Below are 19,669 nucleotides of genomic sequence, written 5' to 3'. Positions count from 1 at the left end.
TGTTGACAATGTTAGAAGTTGTTGACATAACATACGTATTTATTGTAATGTCATGTACCGAACACTATTAGTGTTCGATAGTCTCTTGGAATGATAAAATCATGAAGACCACAGTGTGATATTAATGATAGTGCATCAATTTATTACAATTAATTATTACAAACATTTGGTACACTTATTTCAACATATAGAGTAAGTTACTAAAATTAAAATACTTTATCTTTTTTCTCTTTCTTTTTTTCGTACGTGTTCGAATATCTTGGCTTACAAAAATAAAATATAAAATTTAGCAAAATTCTTAAGCAAAACTTTTTTCAGATTTATATTTATTTTACAGAGAGATTATCAAAGATATTATCAAAGAATTTATCAGAAATATAATCAGCAGAAATTCATATTATATTATTACAATATATTTAAAATTACATTTATTTTATATCACAGATATCAAATATAACGTTAAAGATTTATTTACTATCTATTAAAAATGTGAAACTCCTATTTACTTAATGTTATATTTTACAATTAAAATCTACTATATAGTTTTAAAATATATTAAAATTAAAAGTAGTTATATAATAACAACAAATAAAAAATATAAAATATAATATATACGTACTATAATAAATATGAAAAAAGGAAAAAAGAATAATTAAAAGAATAATTAATTTGATTAGATTTATTTATGAGAAGATGTATTAAATATAGTTTAGATAACGCTAATCTTTCTAAATAAGTAAACATAGATAAGACCTACATCTACATATACAATACAGAAAAAATAAACAGAATTGTATTGATCATAAGGACAGATTCAGGCAAAACAAAATATACAACGTGTAACTTTGAAAAACGCTTATAAAATAATACATTAAACCACATAGCTCCAGTTTCTTTATTGCGTAAATTCAAAGCGATTTTCCATTAAAGCTGAAAAATGTGCTATTAGATTTTTTAATTAACAAGAGTTAATAGCCTGCTTAAGTTTTTGTTATAATTAAATGTATGTTTTTATTTTTTAAATGTATATCAAAATATATATCGAAAATGTTATCTCAATTAGATAAGTTTAGCAAGGAAGAGAGTTCTGTTAAATTTAGTTTCCTTATTTGTTCTATTTTTAACAAAGATATGTTTCAGCAGGTATCTGAGGCAACAATTAACATGACAATATTTCTGAAGCTATTGTTATTTAGCTATTGTTTAACATTTATCAATGCAAAGGTCTTTTTCACTGATACACAAATTGAACTATGTGAAAAAAATTTACGTGACTTTCACAAAATAATACCGGAACACTATAATATTCAACTTGAACCAGACATGGAACGAAATACTTTCTACGGCGAATGTAATATTAGCATTACGATTCTTGTACCAACGCAATATCTAACACTGTATTCAAAAATTAAATGTTTAAATGATGTAACTTTGACTGATAATCCGCCAAGATTTTCCTGGAACAATACAGAAATTATTGATTATCCGATAAATTATTTATATAAGAATACGAATGAAACTGTCCAGATTTTCTTTAGAAATTATTTATCATCAGGACGTTATATTTTGAATATGAAATATGATGATATTATAAATCCAGATACAAAGTTGACAACTTTTTACAAACAAGAATATAAATGGTGAGTAACTGCTAAAAATATATGTATGTCATTAACTTGTAAACATTATTTATTATAAACGCAAATATACACATACAAACGCTGTGTATAAGCTATATTAGCTTTAATATGCATATATATATATATATATATATATATATATATATATATATATGCGTATGTAACCATATATGTTATATATGACCAATTCTGTATGTATATATGTATATATAAATCAGAACTCAAATTGTTGATTTTATCATAAAATGCATGAAAATGTAGATAAAATAATTCATGTATTAACATATTATATGATAATATTGATGAATATAAAGTTTTAATTAATATGAAAAGCTTTCTTTATAATATTTCTTCTATTTTCTAAAATATATAATTTTATAAAAAATTTTGTTACATTAAATTTGAAAGATTAAAAATAATTCAATTTATTTTCGAATAATATAAAAAAAAAAATTTTATATTATGCAAAGAAACACAAGATATTGTATTAAAGTGTGATTAACAGTTAAAATCATTATAATATTTCTTTTAATACTTGAAAATTCATTGTTATTTGATTCTTGTAATGTATAATAATAGGTGGGTAATGCCAACGCATTCCGATATATTTGCGGCCCGACAAGTGTTTCCCTGCTTGAGCGAACTTTTGGAAGCCACCTTTAAAATTACTATAAAGCATTATCGTAAATGCGTAGCTATATCAAATATGGCGGTACAAAAAGTGGAAGATGATGATGAAGGCATGACATTCACACATTTCCGAACTACACCTTCACTGCCTACTTATCTCATAGGAGGAATAGTGACTAATTTTTATAACAAGCCTACTAATAAAATTGCAAATGTGTGGTATAGAAATTCTTCCGCTTTGGGCATAGCATTTGCTGAAGAAGTTATTCATCATGCTGCATTGCACTTAGAAAAAAAATGGAAACGTATAGACCTAATTTCGAAAGTGAATCATTTTGCGATTCCAAATTTTCCAGATAATGGTATGGTGCATTTATGGGGAGCAGTTCTTTATAGGTAAGTACACGATTAAAAAAATATATTAATTAATTATATTTTTATACAAAATTTAATTATTACAAATTACAGATTGCAAATTTAATATTTTAAATAAAATATTTTGTAGTTAATATACCTAATATATTGATATACATGTATAATTATTAAGTTGCAAGATTTTAATAACATAGAGAAACGTTATGAGAAACTTTTTTTTATTATTTTCAGAGAGGAAGACATTTTTTATAATAAAAAGTTAAAACCTGTTGGTCATAAAATCGAGATAGCTCATCTAATAGCATATAAAATGTCACAGGAATGGTTTTATAAAGTTTATAATTTAATTTCGGCATCGACATTATTTTGGTTTAACGAGTGTCTTATTAGATTTTTAGGAATCGATGCCGTCGATAAGGTTATTTTAAAGTATTTTTATTTAAAATTGTTTTATGTGTCGCATATTCTTTACATAATTTTAACATTTTTATATACATCATGTTTATAAACATAAACATCACGCATTATATCACATATTACATTACATATTATTTCTTCTAAAAAGATTTGACATTTTCTAAAAAATAATTTTTCTTTAGAAAAAATAATTTTACAATGAATATATGTATATTGAGACAATATCAAATATTTCTTTTATTTTGATTATTTATTTTGCTAAAATCATTTTATGCTAATTTTATTAGAAAGTTTTAAATATTATTATAAAATTTATAATGGAATAGATGAGTACATAAAAAATTATACCTATACATACTTACATTAGATACTGTAATGTTTATGTATGTAATATAATTTTAAAATTATTGCAAAAGTATCTTTAATGAAAAATATATACTGTACATTATTCTAAAAAGAAGCATAATTATTATATATTTTAAAAACATAAACGTAAACGCAATAATTTTTTCTTAGATGTTTAGAAAGTAGCAGCGTTAGTGCGTGTTGCAAACGTGCACATTTTTTGTGATTTTATTAATATAATTACTGCAAATTTTTTTTTTAATAGGGACTCCCACATATCCACTTAATGAATCTGTTTATGGTACAATCTTTTCACGAAGTTCTTGATTTCGACACTTCTTATAATACACCTTCGTTCAACAGTTCTTATGAATTTCCCCGTTGCATTAAAGGTATATAGCAATAATTGAGAATTGCTTGCTTTGTGAACATAAATGTTATAAAGAAATAAGAAAAACGAATGCTGACAAAATCGAATTAAATATCATAATCATATATATATTATTCTTATTATAAAATATGTTATTATATTATGGATGTGTTTAAATATGCATCCCTTTATATATATTTAAATTCATATATTTGTATCTGATATTTATAAAATTAAGTTTCTAGCAAATTAAATATGTTCACAAATAAATGCAATAATTTATTTATATAAAATATAATAAATATATATATATATATATATATATATATATGTAGTAAATAATAATTAATCTGATTTTTTATGATATAAATTATTATAGTATCTATTATGCTGCGGCTGTTACAAATCGCACTTTCTGAACAAATATTTTGGAGATTTATGCGCTCATATATAATAAACAAGTAAGTAATATATTATATTAGAATAGTTAATATGCAATAGAAAACTAAATATGTTGAATATAATAATTTTATAATTTATGCTTTATAGTGCTTATAGTGCTATTTTATTTTTCTCACAATTGATCATCTTCACGCTTATATACAAAACAAAATAATTTTTTGTAAAATATTCTTTTACTTGTTGCATTTATTTTTATTATTCCAAATTTTATCACAATTCTGCAGATAATATTTGCTATATTTTTTGCCCTAATCGGAGAGCTTAATCAATGCAATTATTATTATTTTAATTTATGTTATAGTATTTAAATCTTACGCAATTTTGCTTACTTCAAATATAATTGTTTTAGCACACTGAGAAAAAAAAGGTTGTTAATTTGCTTAACTTTGTTCAACTAAGTACTTCTTTTTGTTTCTAAATATTTCTTTTTCTTTCTTTAATTAAAATATTGAAATATTTAAGTCAAATGAAAGGACATATTAAATCTAACATGACTATATTTATCTTAAAGAAATACAAGGAAATAGTAATTAGTTGAACAAATTTAATTAATTAAAAAACATTAATAACGTTTTTTCTCCGTGCACATTTATATACATTTATCTTTTACAGTATTAATTAGATTTTGTTATTTCTAAATAGAAAGTATTAAATTTAAAAAAAGAATTATATTTTATGATATATGATAATAATTAATAAACATAAAATTTAAAAAGTATATTTAAATTAAGCAATTTTATATATTCTGATAATATCCCGTTATAATTTCTCTAAAACACATATATTAATGTTAAAACACATTTATTAAAATTTAAAAACTTTGTGCATTTAGCAAGTTAAATTACAACAATTTGATGGGATCTTTGAATGAAGTTATGAACCACAAAGATGTGAGTATGTCAAGAAAATATAAAACAGAAATATTCGACATCGTTCAAATAATAGATCCATGGACAAAGCAAAAGCATTATCCTACTATAAGTGTCAACCGAGATTATGATCTTTCTGGCAAGATGGAAATATTAATAGAAAATTATAATTCATCATATCATTATTGCATACCTCTGACATATACTATACAGTCCGATCTCAGTTTTAACGATTCAGTACGTCTTTATTGGTTAAACAGGAAAAGATCATTTCATTTAAGTAATTGGAATTTAAGAATAGAGGATTGGGTGATATTCAACCTACAACAACTTGGTAAATATTGACTAATTTATTTTTTATATATTTTTTTTGTGTATTTTGTATTGATATTTTATATTATTTACTTTATTCATATCATTTGATAAATTTTTTAAAGTAGTCTACTCATCATATAAATATAATTGTAAATTATGTTTTAAAAATATTCTATTATAATTATGTTATTAATATATATATATATATATATATATATATATATATATATATATATATATATATATATATATATATATATATATATATTAATATATATATATATATATATATATATATATATATCAAAATAAATTAATAAAGTTTCTTATAAATATTGTATAAATATATAAAATACACACGTTATAATTTGATAATTTATTTCGTTAAAAAAAAATAAAATTATAGGTAATTTTCTTTATATTTTACATAAAAAAATAATATTTTTTTAAATTAATTTAATTCTTTAAAGTAAAATTGAAAATTTATATCGACACATATACATGAATTAACTCATTATTTCTGCACATTATATCAAACGACAATATGATTAATTATGTTAACAATTTAATTTTCTTGATAATATACATAAATATTATCAAATATATTATTTATTAGTAAAATATGTAAATCACTTTTTATTGGCACAAACTCTCTCTCTTTGTAAAATAGAATAATATTTGCGCAATGACATATGTGTTTCGAAACAAATAAAAATTGACAGAAAATTGTAATTAAATTTTTGATCTTCAAATATGTTTTTTACAGGATATTATCGAGTTAATTACGATTTAGGGAATTGGAAAAGAATTGCACGTTATCTTGATTCTGAGAATTACACAAATATACACGTTCTCAATCGTGCTCAAATTATCGATGACGCTTTTCATTTTACGATAACGAAACAACTCGATCCTCTTGTATTCGGGATGATTACAGCATATCTAAAACGAGAAACAGATTTTGTGGCATGGTATCCTATGTTTAAAGCTCTGGAATACATGTCGAGCATCTTTCTACTTCCAGAAGAAAAAAGTGATAGACTCAAGGTAGATATTAATAAACTTTTATATATTGCGTACATAATATTTGCATTAAACATATAATATTGATTTCGTATTAATAATTGTCACGTGTCAAATGTCAAAGAAAAATGTAATTAAAAAGTTTAATTATATTTTGTTACATTATTCAATTTGGATTTAATAAAAAATTTATTCACAAAGAATTAAATTCATAAACTTTTTATAAAAATTGAAACACATATCTGTGAAGTATGAATTATAACAAATATAAACAAAATTAATGAAATTAATATAATTTATATGAATTTTGTATGAAACTGTAAACCAAACATTTTTACGCATTAATTTTATATTAACGTTTGAATATTTGATCAACGTAAAATACAAATATAGATAGAAGAAACAATTTTATTTATAATAAAATCTTAAATATTAAAATCAAAAAGGCAAACCAAAAACAATTATTTATAATTACATTTCTTAAATTGGAAATTAAAAGCAGAAAGAAATAATTATTCATGATTTATCTTGCACGTACATGACATCATTTCATTCATCTTAATTTATGCCATCATTTACTTTATTTATTTATTTTTTTTTATAAAAAAAGGTACAATGAGAAAATGGAAAGTATATTAATACGTATTTACATATATTTTAAATTTATTTTTCATATAATAATTTTATACAATAAAAGTATTTATTATAATTATGTAATTTTTAGAAAAGAAATTTTTGTGTAAAGCATATTTTGGTTACATAATTTTATATGGATACATTCAAAGTTGTCACTATTTAGATGTAAAAAAATTAGCAATTTGCCGTTTCTAACTTACTTTGTCACCTTATTTTTACATAAAATATATATTTTTTTTTTATAATGATAAAAATGTTTAATTTCTAAATTTTATTTTTATTTAATTTTATTTGATTTTAAATATATTTTATCAATTATAAAAAAAAAAAAAAAATTTAGTTATTTATCGTTTCTCTTTTATTGTAGCAAAGAATGCGACTTATTTTGAATAAATTATTTGAAGAACTTAAATCCGAAGAAATTTTTAATGATAATTCTGATGATAACGATTTTAAAAAACGTTTAATACATGAGGTTGCAAAATGGGCGTGTTTTTTGGATGACTACAAGTGCCAAGAAATGGCCAATCGTGTTTTAAAACGACATCTGGAACATCCTGAAAAATACAAGTATTTTTTTTCATATATTTAATCTTTTTTAGTCCAATCTTTTTGTAAATATCTTTTTTTTTTGCTATGTTTATATATTTTGTTAATATTGCTTGGCCAAGATACAAAAACAAAATACGTTGAATATTTATAACAAAATTGTATTTTTTGTTTGATCTCGCAGATTGTTGCCGTGGTGGAAAAAATGGACATATTGTAATGGTTTAAAATTAATGTCCCATTCTAATATTATTAATTATGAAAATTCTACTTGGTGGTCAAAACATTATATGAAAAAAGAAAACTTTAAAATTAAAGTTTTAGAATATCTGGCTTGCTTTGAGCATCCAGCTTTTATAAGAAGTTTTCTAAATTTTCTAAGAACTAATAATAAAACATCGATTATATTGCTAAAAGATTTTAGCGATCATTATGATAACGCTTTTCTTTTGAATATTGCGAACTACGCGAGAAATAAAATATTAAAGATCAAATATAAAGATCAAATGTTAAACTTTATATTCAACAAATTTATGGAACTAAGACCACAGTAATTTGACAATTTTTTCATAAATCTATTACTCATAAATTTATGTTTATGTTATATAAATCTCACTTAATTAATTCTTTTATAGGAAACACAAAATAGCTGTAATGTTTACAGTTTTATTAAATCATTTATATTCTATGGAACAAATCAAAGAGGTGAAAATTGTTTATGCTTATATAAACTTAAAATGTGATTCTTAGTGCAAGTGAAGAAACTATTTTTTAAAGTTGATAAATATTAAAATAATCTGTTTTGTAGGTAAAAGAATTTCTGGATAATCATTTGCTGGAATCGAAAAATTATGTAATAAATAACATACAGAAAAATTTGAAAGAATCTTCAGGTGGACTTCTCAAGGTAAATTTTAAATACAATTACTAAAACTATTGTATTTTATTTAATACTACTGTATTTGCTTATTAATCGTTTATTTTATTTAATTTTTATTTTCATAAAATGTATTTTGGTATTGTGTTACAATATCTTAAATAAACAAACAAAAATTATTATTTTATATTTTTCTAATAATTTATTAATGATTAATATAAAAATGCTTTATTCTAGATTGCTACGAAAATGATAATAGAATGGAAAGAAGAAGAACAATTATATAAACAAATTCAAATCAAACTGGACATACGTTCTCAACAAATTGAATCTAATGTAAAGTATCTTAACAATTTAATTGCTTAATGAAAACTAATAATAGTAATATTTATCTCAGCGTAATCTCAACATATCTGTTTGAAAAATATTTTTTGTACGCCATATATTTAATATTTTAATTATGTCCACTTAGATGCATTAATAATATGATACTCATTTGCATCAAAGATCATTTCATGCGTGCGTTTTTCTTATCGCTTTGCGATATTTAAATCATATTAAATTTTATTATGTAAATGACAAATTCTGATTTTTTAATATGTAGATTAATATATTTTATAAATATTATAAAAACAAATTTGTCTACAGAATGCAAACGTGATGTATCATTAATGTATCGAAATGTACCATCGTATTTTAAATTGTATTTTAATTATATTTTCTATATTTTTAACTTTTTTCATATCTGTAATATTATTCTCTAATACTTATATATCCATCTTAACATTTTTATTAAGTTTATTATTAATATATGTAGATCAATATATATATATATTTTGATATTGTATTAATTATTAATTGATATATTAACATATATATATATATATTGATATTTATAATGTATAATATTTATATATAATGCGTATTTATAATAATGCGTATTAATAATACATATTAATGTAACATATTATATAGCACATCTCTTGTAATTTTATTATAATAAAAAATTATTATTAATGTTTATATATATAATAATACTATGTACATAATTATTATTTACATACATATATATGTATTTAACAAATTTTTGTTATATTAATATATGTTATAGATATTTTAAATGTTATAAAAACTGAAATGTATTTTATTAATGTTTACAATGTATTTACTTATGTATTTTATTAAAGTTTTGCTTACAATGTATTTTATTAACGTATTATTAATGTTTAGTTTATTTAATTAATAAATTAATAACGCACAAACAAATAAATTTTCAGCACACACGCTTTTTATTTTATTAAAAATATTTCTTAATTTTGAATTTCAAAATTCTGGGTATTGTGACAGCTGCATCATTATTCATTTGATTTAAATGGTTTGTTTAATGTCTGACAAAATTCCATCAAAAAAGTTTTGAAAATGGTCTTGTGTTTCAAATCATGATAAATAATAGTTATCCATTATTTTCTATATTTCATATAAAGGTTTAAAATTTTTATGTATTTATAAAAATTCAATTCCATGTTTCGCGAAATAGTTCATCAGTTTGAGATTTATAAAAACATTGATAATTGTCAAAACTAATAATTATTATATATAATTTTTGGCACTCTAAATCGTATTCAAATTGCTCTAATTAATTGCAGTTTATACTACGGGCAACCTGAGTAAAAAAATTAAAAAATTAAAATAAAATATGCTTTATTACCTATTTTTACGTATTTTTTTTTTAAATAAATTATTAAAAATTAAAAACTATGCGATCCTTTATGTGATTCTATTTTGAAAGCTATTAGCATTTATCGGTTAGTGGAGATATTTTTCGATGATCGAAAGTGTTGACATAACATCCGTACTTATTGAAATGTTATATACCGAGTGCCGTCAGTCTTCAATGGTTTCTCGAAATGGTAACATCTCGAAAATGTTGTAATTATATATACTTTGAATATTACTTTGAATATTACTTAATAAAATATTATTAATCAATAAATAGAGTAAAAATCATCAAATTTATTATACTTAACTTTTATGAGAATTGCATACTTGAATAACAAAACCTGTGGCATACAACGTTAATATACAGGGTGAGTTAAAAAATAGAATACATTTATATATCTGTCGTTAAATTAACGAAATATAAAAAAATAAAAGGAAAAATTTAAATAATGCTAATATACAAATTCGATACAAGCATAGTTTTATTTTCTAAAAGTTAACTTTGATAGTTTTAACAAAGATGTGATTTCAAACGCATATCATAATAATGTCTAAATTGTGAATACGTTAAAATAACTTTATTTAAAATAACATAAACATAAATATAAACAGACTAATCGTGCATGATTTATACTTGTTTCAGTTAATGAGGCAATTTTACAAGAAATAAAGTTTGATTAAATTAAATTAAATTAAATTAAATTTAATTTAAGTTTTGAATAAATTTTAATTTATTTTAATTTTATCAAATAAATAATTATATATAATAACGAATAATATTCTCTAGATGTAACATTCAATACTTTATAACGTTATTAAAGTACAACATTAAACAATTAATGTATGTACAAATGTAAAGACAGATTAAAATAAAAATTGTTTAGAAATAAAAATTATTTTTTATTTATTTAACTTATGTTATCAACAATTTTGCTTTATTTATCTATTCTAATACTTTGGGTAAAAAATATTGTAAGTAATGGAGAGTTAAACACATATATAACAGAATAATATCAATCATATTGACAAAGTATAAGCTGAACAAAATATATACACAATGTACAACTTTCAAAACGCCTATAAAAATATGTAAATATTCATGGTAACGGCAATTACTTATTATATATGACTTATTACAAATTCAACACAATTTTCCGTTAAAATTAAGAGACACACATACGAGTTCTATTAAATTTTTAAAGCAACAATAAATAACCAATTTTAGTTTTGTTTATGATTAAATGTAAAAGCTTTATTTTATAAATGAGGAAATATTAATTAATTTAGAAAAAAATTTTGACGATATAATGTTTGTCCAAAATTATACTTTCTGCAACACAAATTTTATTTAAAAAAGTGTAAATGAAACAAATAGATTTTTAGATTATACAAAGAGTAACATCATAAGAACGTTTTTGTTAAAAAATAATTTATTATTACATTTATTACATATTTGTTCTTTAAAATCGTCTAAACTATGTTACATATATTACATGTTTTATCTTCAGAATCAAAAAAGTATTAAAAAATTTTATTTTTAGTTTGAAGCTTATTTTTTCTTCCTTTATAAGTTGAATATAAAAATTATAATATAAAGTAAAAAATGTAGTAAAATAAAGTGCGTAAAATAAATAACTTATTACACAATAAAAACAAAATCAATTAAATATACATTAAATTTTTATATTTTAAATTATTATCTTTCTCTCTCTCTCTTTCTTTCTGTCTCCCTATTTCTAACCAGAAATTTTATAATTTTCTATGAATCAATTTTTTTTTAAAAAGTTAACTTTAATGTTACTTGTACTTATTCTTTTTTTCTTTCATATGTTTATGATCGAGAATATATCTTGTTGCATTTTGTCTTTTTATTTATTTTTCTTAATCATAAAATATTTTTGCAGATTTCTAAAGTAAAAACATGGCATGTTTAAAAATGCTACTAAGTGGCAGTTTAACATTCATCATCACGACAACTCTTGTTACCGCCATACTCATTACGAATTCATTACCGAAATATTACCCAAATCGTTATGACATCAAGCTTAAAACATATATTAATAGTAATAAGTTCTACGGTGAATCCAATATTACTATGTTTTTTCGTGAGCCAACACAGGAGATAAGTTTATATGCAGAAGGATTATGCATAATTGATATAATTTTAATTCAATCTTTAGAAGGAATTGATAAAGATGCTAAAAAAATTAAAATTATTGAATCAAATTATACATATGATAAAGATACGCATATTATCGACCTTTATTCCATGGAAGTACTTCTGAAAGAATGTATCATAAATGTGAGATTCGCAGGTGCTCTACATGATAACAGAGGAATTAGAACTTTCTACAAAAGACGTAAAAATATAGCGTTAGTAACTCTCTATCAAATATTAAATATGTATTATGTAAATAAATAAATTATATATATATATATATTTATTAATTTTAAAATTATACTTTATACATTTTTGCAAGACGATGTATTCTCTAGTTTCTAATATTTTTATACTTGTAAAAAACAATTTATCTTTATATAATTTCTGTTCTTAAGATATGAGAAGTGGCTACCTGCAATATGTCTTTTGAAAGCTGACACGCAAGAAATGTTTCCATGTTGGGATGATGTGCGTCTTGCAAGCAAATTTAAAATTTCTATAATGCACCGTAAAAATTACGAGATTTTGTCGAATATGCCAAAGCATGAAGAGGAAGCAAATGAAAAGGGCATGTTGTGGACACATTTTGATACCACTCCTGAAATGTATATTTATTTGCTCGCTGTAGTTATGGCTAGTAAATCAATATTTCACGAACTGTATACAATTGATTATATCACATTATGGGGTAGACCAAACTATTTATCTGATTTGTGGTATGCACAGAGAGTCATGGGAAATGTCACGACGTTTATACACAATATTAAATGGAAAAGGTTAAGAGAAATTCAGAAACTAGATAATATCGCAATTCCAGATTATCAGGATTATGACACGTCAAGTACAGGACTTATTTTTTATAGGTAAATATATGAGTGAAGAAATAAATATAAAGAGATATCTTAATATGTTAAAAAATACACAATTATTATTTGTATAATTAATATAAAGCAAAATTTATAGAATGACATGTTTTATATCCGACAATGGATTCAATTAAAAATATATATTTTTATTGAAAATCAAGTATATCTAAAAAGTTAAAATTATTTGCATACTTACATCAGTTGCAATAAATAATAGTAACAAGATTTAATTATACATGTTCATAGAACAATTCGTTTGCATTACATTACGTGATAAGAAAATGCTTTTATTTTTATTTGATAAAATTTGTATTTTTTCATTTATGCAAAGCTTATTAAATCTATTCTCAATATTTATTAAAAAATAATAAATTTATTTAATATTTTTATTAAAAATGAAAATTATTTGATTTCTGATAATGAATCTTTTGCGAGTATACATTTTTATTAATACCCGAATTAATATAGGTAAATATATCATTATAATGTCACTATAATATCATTATATAAAAAGTTTAGCATGATTATTAATTAAAAATCAATTCAAACTTTTTGATTCATTTAATCATTTGTATATATTAAATCAATAATTTTATATAAAGAGAATATCATTAAACATTCTGAAAAAAACTTATACATATACACACAATACAACTAACTGTACTTTATTTAAAACAATTTTTAGAGAATCAGATATTTTATATAATAAAGATGCAGATCCAGCTGGGCGTAAAATCGAAGTAGCGCTTAATAGGATATAAAATATCACAGGAATGGCTTCCTCACTTTCATATGTTCTGTTCTCTTAGTCCTTGGGTGCAAAAAGCTTTGGCCACATTTATGGGAGTGAATACTGTTGATAAGGTTATTTTTATATCTTTAAAATTGTTAATCACTAAATAGTTATTGACACATGGCAACATTTATTGACATAATACAAAATATTCTTATTATCTTTAAACTTTTTTTATTTTTTGAAACTAGAATACTGATTATATATTTGACATTTTTATGTTTCTATAAAATTTAAAATATAAACATAAAAATATTAAATATATAAAATATAAAATATAAATTAAAAACTGGCACTTACGTTATATTAAATGTTATGTTATATTTAAATTGAAATAATATAGAAATAAAATTTGTAATAACAAATAAAATTTGTAAACACGAAGGAAATTTTTCTTAATATTTTTAAGAGAATAATTATTGTAATATTACATAATACACATTATTTTAATATCTTATATTTAAAAAAAAAATTAGTTTTTTTAATATTAGAAGGTAGCAATGCATTCTCTATAGTAAATACAAATTCTTTTTGCAATTCTATATTGATTTAATTACATGAAAATTTTTTTCCAGGTTTTTCCAGAGATTCGGATGATGGATTTGTTTGTCGTCCAAATTCAACATGAAGTTTTATTCTGGGATGGTTATTTTGAATCACAAACCCCCTTTTCTGAAGCAATCTCTTATTTAAAAGGTATGATAATACAAATGAAAAAAGAATTAAGAATAGTCCATGTAAAAATATTTGAAACATAAATGTTCTTTAAAAAACATATTTTTTGATAATTTAATTAATTAATACTAAATATTATACTTTAAATAATTTATTACTCATATAAATTTTGTCTAAAAATTTTTTTTCTGAAATTCTTTTTTTGAAAGTTGTTATTATTTAAATTTTGTATTTAAATTTTGAAGTTAAATAAGTTAAATGACTTAATAAAGATTGATTGAAAATTGAAAGGCAAAATAATGATATTCAATTTATTAAATGCTCAAAATGTTTAATAGTAAATTTATTATTGTTCTCTTATATTTAACATTAATGAGTTGAAAGAAATTTTATGTAAAAGTAGCATATTTTTAATAATAAAATTAACTTAAAAAAATGTTACATGGATTATATTGTTATAATGTTATTGATATTTATTGATCTACAGTCATCTGTTCTCACTCTCTTATAGAATAAAATCAACATATTATGTTATTTTGAAACCTTTTTTCAGTTGTTTCAATAATTTAATATTTTATTTCCAATTAATACAATAGCAATTTGTTAAATTAATATATGAAAGTGTTATATATGTAACATAAAAATTTTAACCATCATATTTTTCAATCAAGGGGGCGCAAATTTTTCAAATATGAATAAATATATTTTTAAATATACTTAATCAAATATTCTTTTTTTTCATGATGCATAGGATCCGTTATATTGCGTATGCTGCAACATGCTTTTACCGAAGAATCATTTTGGAATCATATAATTTGGGGAATGGTATTATGCATGTATGAGTAAGTAATATACTATAATAAGTAACAATAAGTGATAACAAGTAATTGTACTATAATAAGTAATGTATTATAATAAAAAATAATTATATATAATACAAAATTAAGCAAATACATTAACAATAATAATGTAAATTTTTTAAAAAATATTTCTTCGTTTTTTGTCACCATTCTTTGCTTATCTCTTAATATTATAATTTTATTTTCTCTAATTCTCTATTTAACACAGAGTTAAAATTTTCAATTTTAGTGTGCGTATAAATTTTATAATAATGATTACAGGTTGGCTTTGCAAACTGCTTATATTAATGAACAGAAATGGGATTCACTCGTACCAACAGAAGAACAATTTGATGTCATTAGTAGTAGTACAGAGCAATTGAAAAGTTGGCTAAATCATAAACGTTATCCTATTATAAAAGTGATGCGAATATATTACCCAATGGAATTTACAGTCGAGAGGGTAACAATAGAAATTAACAGTGTAACAAAAAATTTGAGTATACCTTTGACTTATACTATGCAGATGCAACCAAATTTTTATAATACTACACCTAACAATTGGCTAGTCTATCAAGAATCATATGATAATCAAACCAATAATATCCATATTCAGGAGATTAAAAATCTTACAAGAGATCAATGGATAATATTTAATTTACAACAAACTGGTAAATATCGCTCAATAAATATTATTCTCCTATATTTATTCGAAGTAATTAAATTTTTCATTACATCAGTTTTTGTTTACCTTTGTTTACTTGTATTTTGAGATATACTACATATATAATTAAATATATAATAAAAATATATAGATAAACCATTAAAAGGAACAATCATGATCCTGCCAATAAGTATATTGTATCAAATATATTTTTTGACAGATTGCCATGCTAAACGTTTTATATGTGTATATATTAAACTACAGGAATTATAGAATTATATATATTATATATATGTATATTAAATTAAAGAAAAATACAATTAAAATTTTAGATGATTTTCTTTTGCAATTTAAATTATTAAAAACATTATTAAAAACATTATTATTTTTTATAGGATATTATCGCGTAAATTATGATCCTGAAAATTGGAAACTGATTTCAAATTATTTAAAATCTGAGAATTATATAAATATACACGTTCTCAATCGTGCCCAAATTATCGATGATGCTTTTCACTTAATGCTGAGATTCCAAATAAGGATCTTCAGATTCTGGGATATCGCGGATTATTTAAAGCAAGAAACAGATTATGTGGCCTGGTATCCTATGTTCAAAGCTCTAGAATACATGTCGCGCATTTTTAGTATGGATGTTTTCGGTAGAGAACTTTCTGTGAAGGTAATTGTCACTCTATTTATAATCAATAAAATTTTCAGATGTTAGATAGATATGCATGTAAAATAATTGCTGCACTTATAAAATAATTGTTTTATCAAATAATTTCTAAAAGTAGAAAACGTATAACAAAAACATCAAATTGTATTATAATATTTTAGGTTTTAAAATTAGAAAATTAAAAAAGAAAAAGTATAATATTCTTCACAGATATATATATATATATATATATATATATATATATATATATATTTTTATTTCTCTCTGCTACTTTGTCCTTATTTAAAAATTTGCAAACATATTGCATAGTTTATATCTAATAGACTGATAATGACTTATAAAAATAGAATAAAAATAAGGATAATAACAAATGCCTGATAAGAAAAACAAATATAAAACTTTATTTAACCATAATTTTTAGGTACAAATGCAAACTATATTAAATGAATTATTGAAGAAAATTAATTACACAGAAGTTCCTAACGAAGATGAACATAAAAAATGTTTAAGACAAGAAGCTGCAAAATGGGCGTGCTTATTAGATGTTAAACAGTGTAAAAAAAAAGCCCACAATAAATTAAAGTTACATCTTGCACAGCCAAATAAATATAAGTAATTATTTTTCTTACATTTGTAGTACTTTTATACCTAACTTCTTATATTTCATACAATGTTTGAAATTAAAAATTATTAAATTAAATTACACACACATAATTATATGTTATATAAAGTTTTATAAAAGAATTTTATTTATTTATTTATTTATTTTTTTTTTTTGCTATTTTATAGAATTTTGCCATGGTGGAAGAAATGGACGTATTGTAATGGTTTGAGTTTGTTTAAGGAAGACTACATTTTCCAAAACATAAATTTTGAATTCTTGACTTGCGTTCAAGATATTGATTTCATTAAATACTATTTAAGAAACATGAAAAATATACTTATGGATTCGAGTTCGAAAACTTATAATTTAAGACTGCAAACTGTTAATAGTTATTTTACTCTTATTACAAAACATATTAAAATCAATGTTATACGTAAATTCATATTAAGTTATTTCGAAGAAGTAATACCCAGGTAAGAAATAATATCTTTTTTATGAAAGTACATTACTCTTAAATATACGTGTCATAAAATTTCTCTCTATATTTATATATATTTTTTTTCTGTATATAGACAAGTCAACACAATTGCAACATTAACTGTTATTATTAATAATTTATATATTGACGATCATCTTACCGAGGTAAGCGATTTATGAATTTATCTGTGTATCATTCTAACAAAACTATTGAATTATTACTTATTATAAAAATCAAAATTGTTTTTTCAGTTAGAAAATTTTGTAAAGAAGGATTTGAAGAGAGATAGGCTAGTGTTTGCACATTGCCCAGCAATGTGCCAAATATATGAGGTAAATTTTATCAATTAAAATTATTTATATATATATAAGGTGTCCATAAAGTTTCCTTTCTCGTTATATTGGAAACTGTTCAAAATTATGAAGAATCACGAAATACGTTCGATCGAGGGGCTGCTCTTTTAAGGAGGTTGGGGAAATTGTTTTCTTAAGATGGTGCTCCAAAAGAATTCTAATTCGCAAATTTTAAATGGAATCCCCCAGATTGTATAAGTATAAGATTTAAATGGGCATAAAAAAAGAAAATTTTTGACAAAATGATTTTCACGATTTTTCATTATTTCCAAATTTTTCATAATTTTGAAACATTTCCTAAATATAGCGAGTGGAGACAGACTTTGTAAAAATATACACTCTGTATATATATTTTTTTACAATTTTGAAATGATTAAAAATTTTAAAAGAAAATAATGTAATAAGAACAAGTTATGTTTGATTCTATCGTACAAGAAGTTTAAACATCGTTAATTAAATTCTGTTTAAATAAATTTTAATTCTGGTTTTAAAAAATTATATAAACAATATACTTCATAATTCTACATAAGTACGACATTTCTTCGCAATTATCTTACACTATCCAGCATAGATTTTACTTAAATCAAAATTTCTGCTCTACATTAGAAAAAAATTGTAAATTGGTATTGACAAGTATTTTTATAAAAGAGAATATATAAATTTCTATTATATAGATATTAGAAATCTAAATAATAATATAAACTGCAATAGAATTACATATTTAAGCATAAATTTAAAAGTTCCTTATTACATCAATATTCATGTGGAAATATACATCCTTGTTTGCTGTGCAATAATAATAAAGTTTTTTACTCTTATAATTACTTCATCATATCTTACTAATTATTACAAATAAATTTTGATATAAATTGTTTTAGGAAGCAACTATATTAAAAATGCAAAAAAAGATAAAGAAACGTCGTTTACAAATCCACGATCTGCATTTATTCTTAGAGACTTTTCTCTATTAGTGAAATTAGCAAAAAGTAAGAAAACTAGAGCGCAAACGTGTATAATATCATGCGCGTGTATGTATCACATTTGTATTATAAAAGTTTTCTACATAGCTCTTATTTATTTTTATTTATTATTATTAATTATTTATTATATTATTTTTATTATTAGAATTATTTTATTAAATTATTATTATTAAGAAAGCGTATTAATGATGCTCTCGCATTGACAAGAACATTTTTCAAAATAAAATAATTTCCTTATAAACAAAAACATTTAAATCATATAGCTATTTACATAAAGAATTATATTTCTTAAATTTTACAGTCAAATCTTTATCGAAAACAAACATGTATCAATATTATATATGTATCAGTAG

At 21.9% G+C, this 19,669-nt stretch overlaps 2 protein-coding genes across 9 annotated transcripts in view; both read left to right on the top strand.

The window, feature by feature from the left end:
- Positions 1 to 72: 72 nt before the first annotated feature.
- The window catches only part of LOC126855567 (thyrotropin-releasing hormone-degrading ectoenzyme-like), a 21,297-nt gene continuing 1,700 nt past the window's right edge, over positions 73 to 19,669 (top strand). The window contains exons 1-13 of one of the 4 annotated variants that reach the window (XM_050603353.1): positions 73 to 192; positions 1,144 to 1,640; positions 2,220 to 2,666; positions 2,877 to 3,063; positions 3,673 to 3,799; positions 4,157 to 4,238; positions 5,072 to 5,442; positions 6,190 to 6,470; positions 7,450 to 7,652; positions 7,816 to 8,181; positions 8,267 to 8,336; positions 8,440 to 8,538; positions 8,746 to 9,279. In XM_050603353.1, the coding sequence (XP_050459310.1) occupies positions 1,165 to 1,640; positions 2,220 to 2,666; positions 2,877 to 3,063; positions 3,673 to 3,799; positions 4,157 to 4,238; positions 5,072 to 5,442; positions 6,190 to 6,470; positions 7,450 to 7,652; positions 7,816 to 8,181; positions 8,267 to 8,336; positions 8,440 to 8,538; positions 8,746 to 8,874 (2,838 nt within the window). In that variant the 5' untranslated portion in view covers positions 73 to 192; positions 1,144 to 1,164 and the 3' untranslated portion in view covers positions 8,875 to 9,279. Of the gene's footprint in view, positions 193 to 1,140; positions 1,641 to 2,219; positions 2,667 to 2,876; positions 3,064 to 3,672; positions 3,800 to 4,156; positions 4,239 to 5,071; positions 5,443 to 6,189; positions 6,471 to 7,449; positions 7,653 to 7,815; positions 8,182 to 8,266; positions 8,337 to 8,439; positions 8,539 to 8,745; positions 9,280 to 19,669 lie in introns of those variants that run through there. The other 3 variants (XM_050603354.1, XM_050603356.1, XM_050603355.1) reach the window with 3 other exon arrangements.
- LOC126855572 (aminopeptidase N-like) overlaps positions 10,407 to 19,669 on the top strand; it is a 21,614-nt gene continuing 12,351 nt past the window's right edge. The window contains exons 1-5 of one of the 5 annotated variants that reach the window (XM_050603369.1): positions 13,110 to 13,251; positions 13,940 to 14,118; positions 14,623 to 14,743; positions 15,474 to 15,564; positions 15,844 to 16,232. In XM_050603369.1, coding sequence (XP_050459326.1) covers positions 14,047 to 14,118; positions 14,623 to 14,743; positions 15,474 to 15,564; positions 15,844 to 16,232 — 673 coding nt within the window. In that variant the 5' untranslated portion in view covers positions 13,110 to 13,251; positions 13,940 to 14,046. Of the gene's footprint in view, positions 10,596 to 12,131; positions 12,601 to 12,783; positions 13,252 to 13,939; positions 14,119 to 14,622; positions 14,744 to 15,473; positions 15,565 to 15,843; positions 16,233 to 19,669 lie in introns of those variants that run through there. The other 4 variants (XM_050603364.1, XM_050603370.1, XM_050603365.1 and 1 more) reach the window with 4 other exon arrangements.

This window comes from Cataglyphis hispanica, chromosome 16 (assembly GCF_021464435.1).
Source record: "Cataglyphis hispanica isolate Lineage 1 chromosome 16, ULB_Chis1_1.0, whole genome shotgun sequence".
In the NCBI taxonomy this organism is placed as follows: Eukaryota; Metazoa; Arthropoda; class Insecta; order Hymenoptera; family Formicidae; genus Cataglyphis; species Cataglyphis hispanica.
Note: the sequence above shows the minus strand (reverse complement) of the source record. Positions and strands in the feature narration are given on the sequence as shown.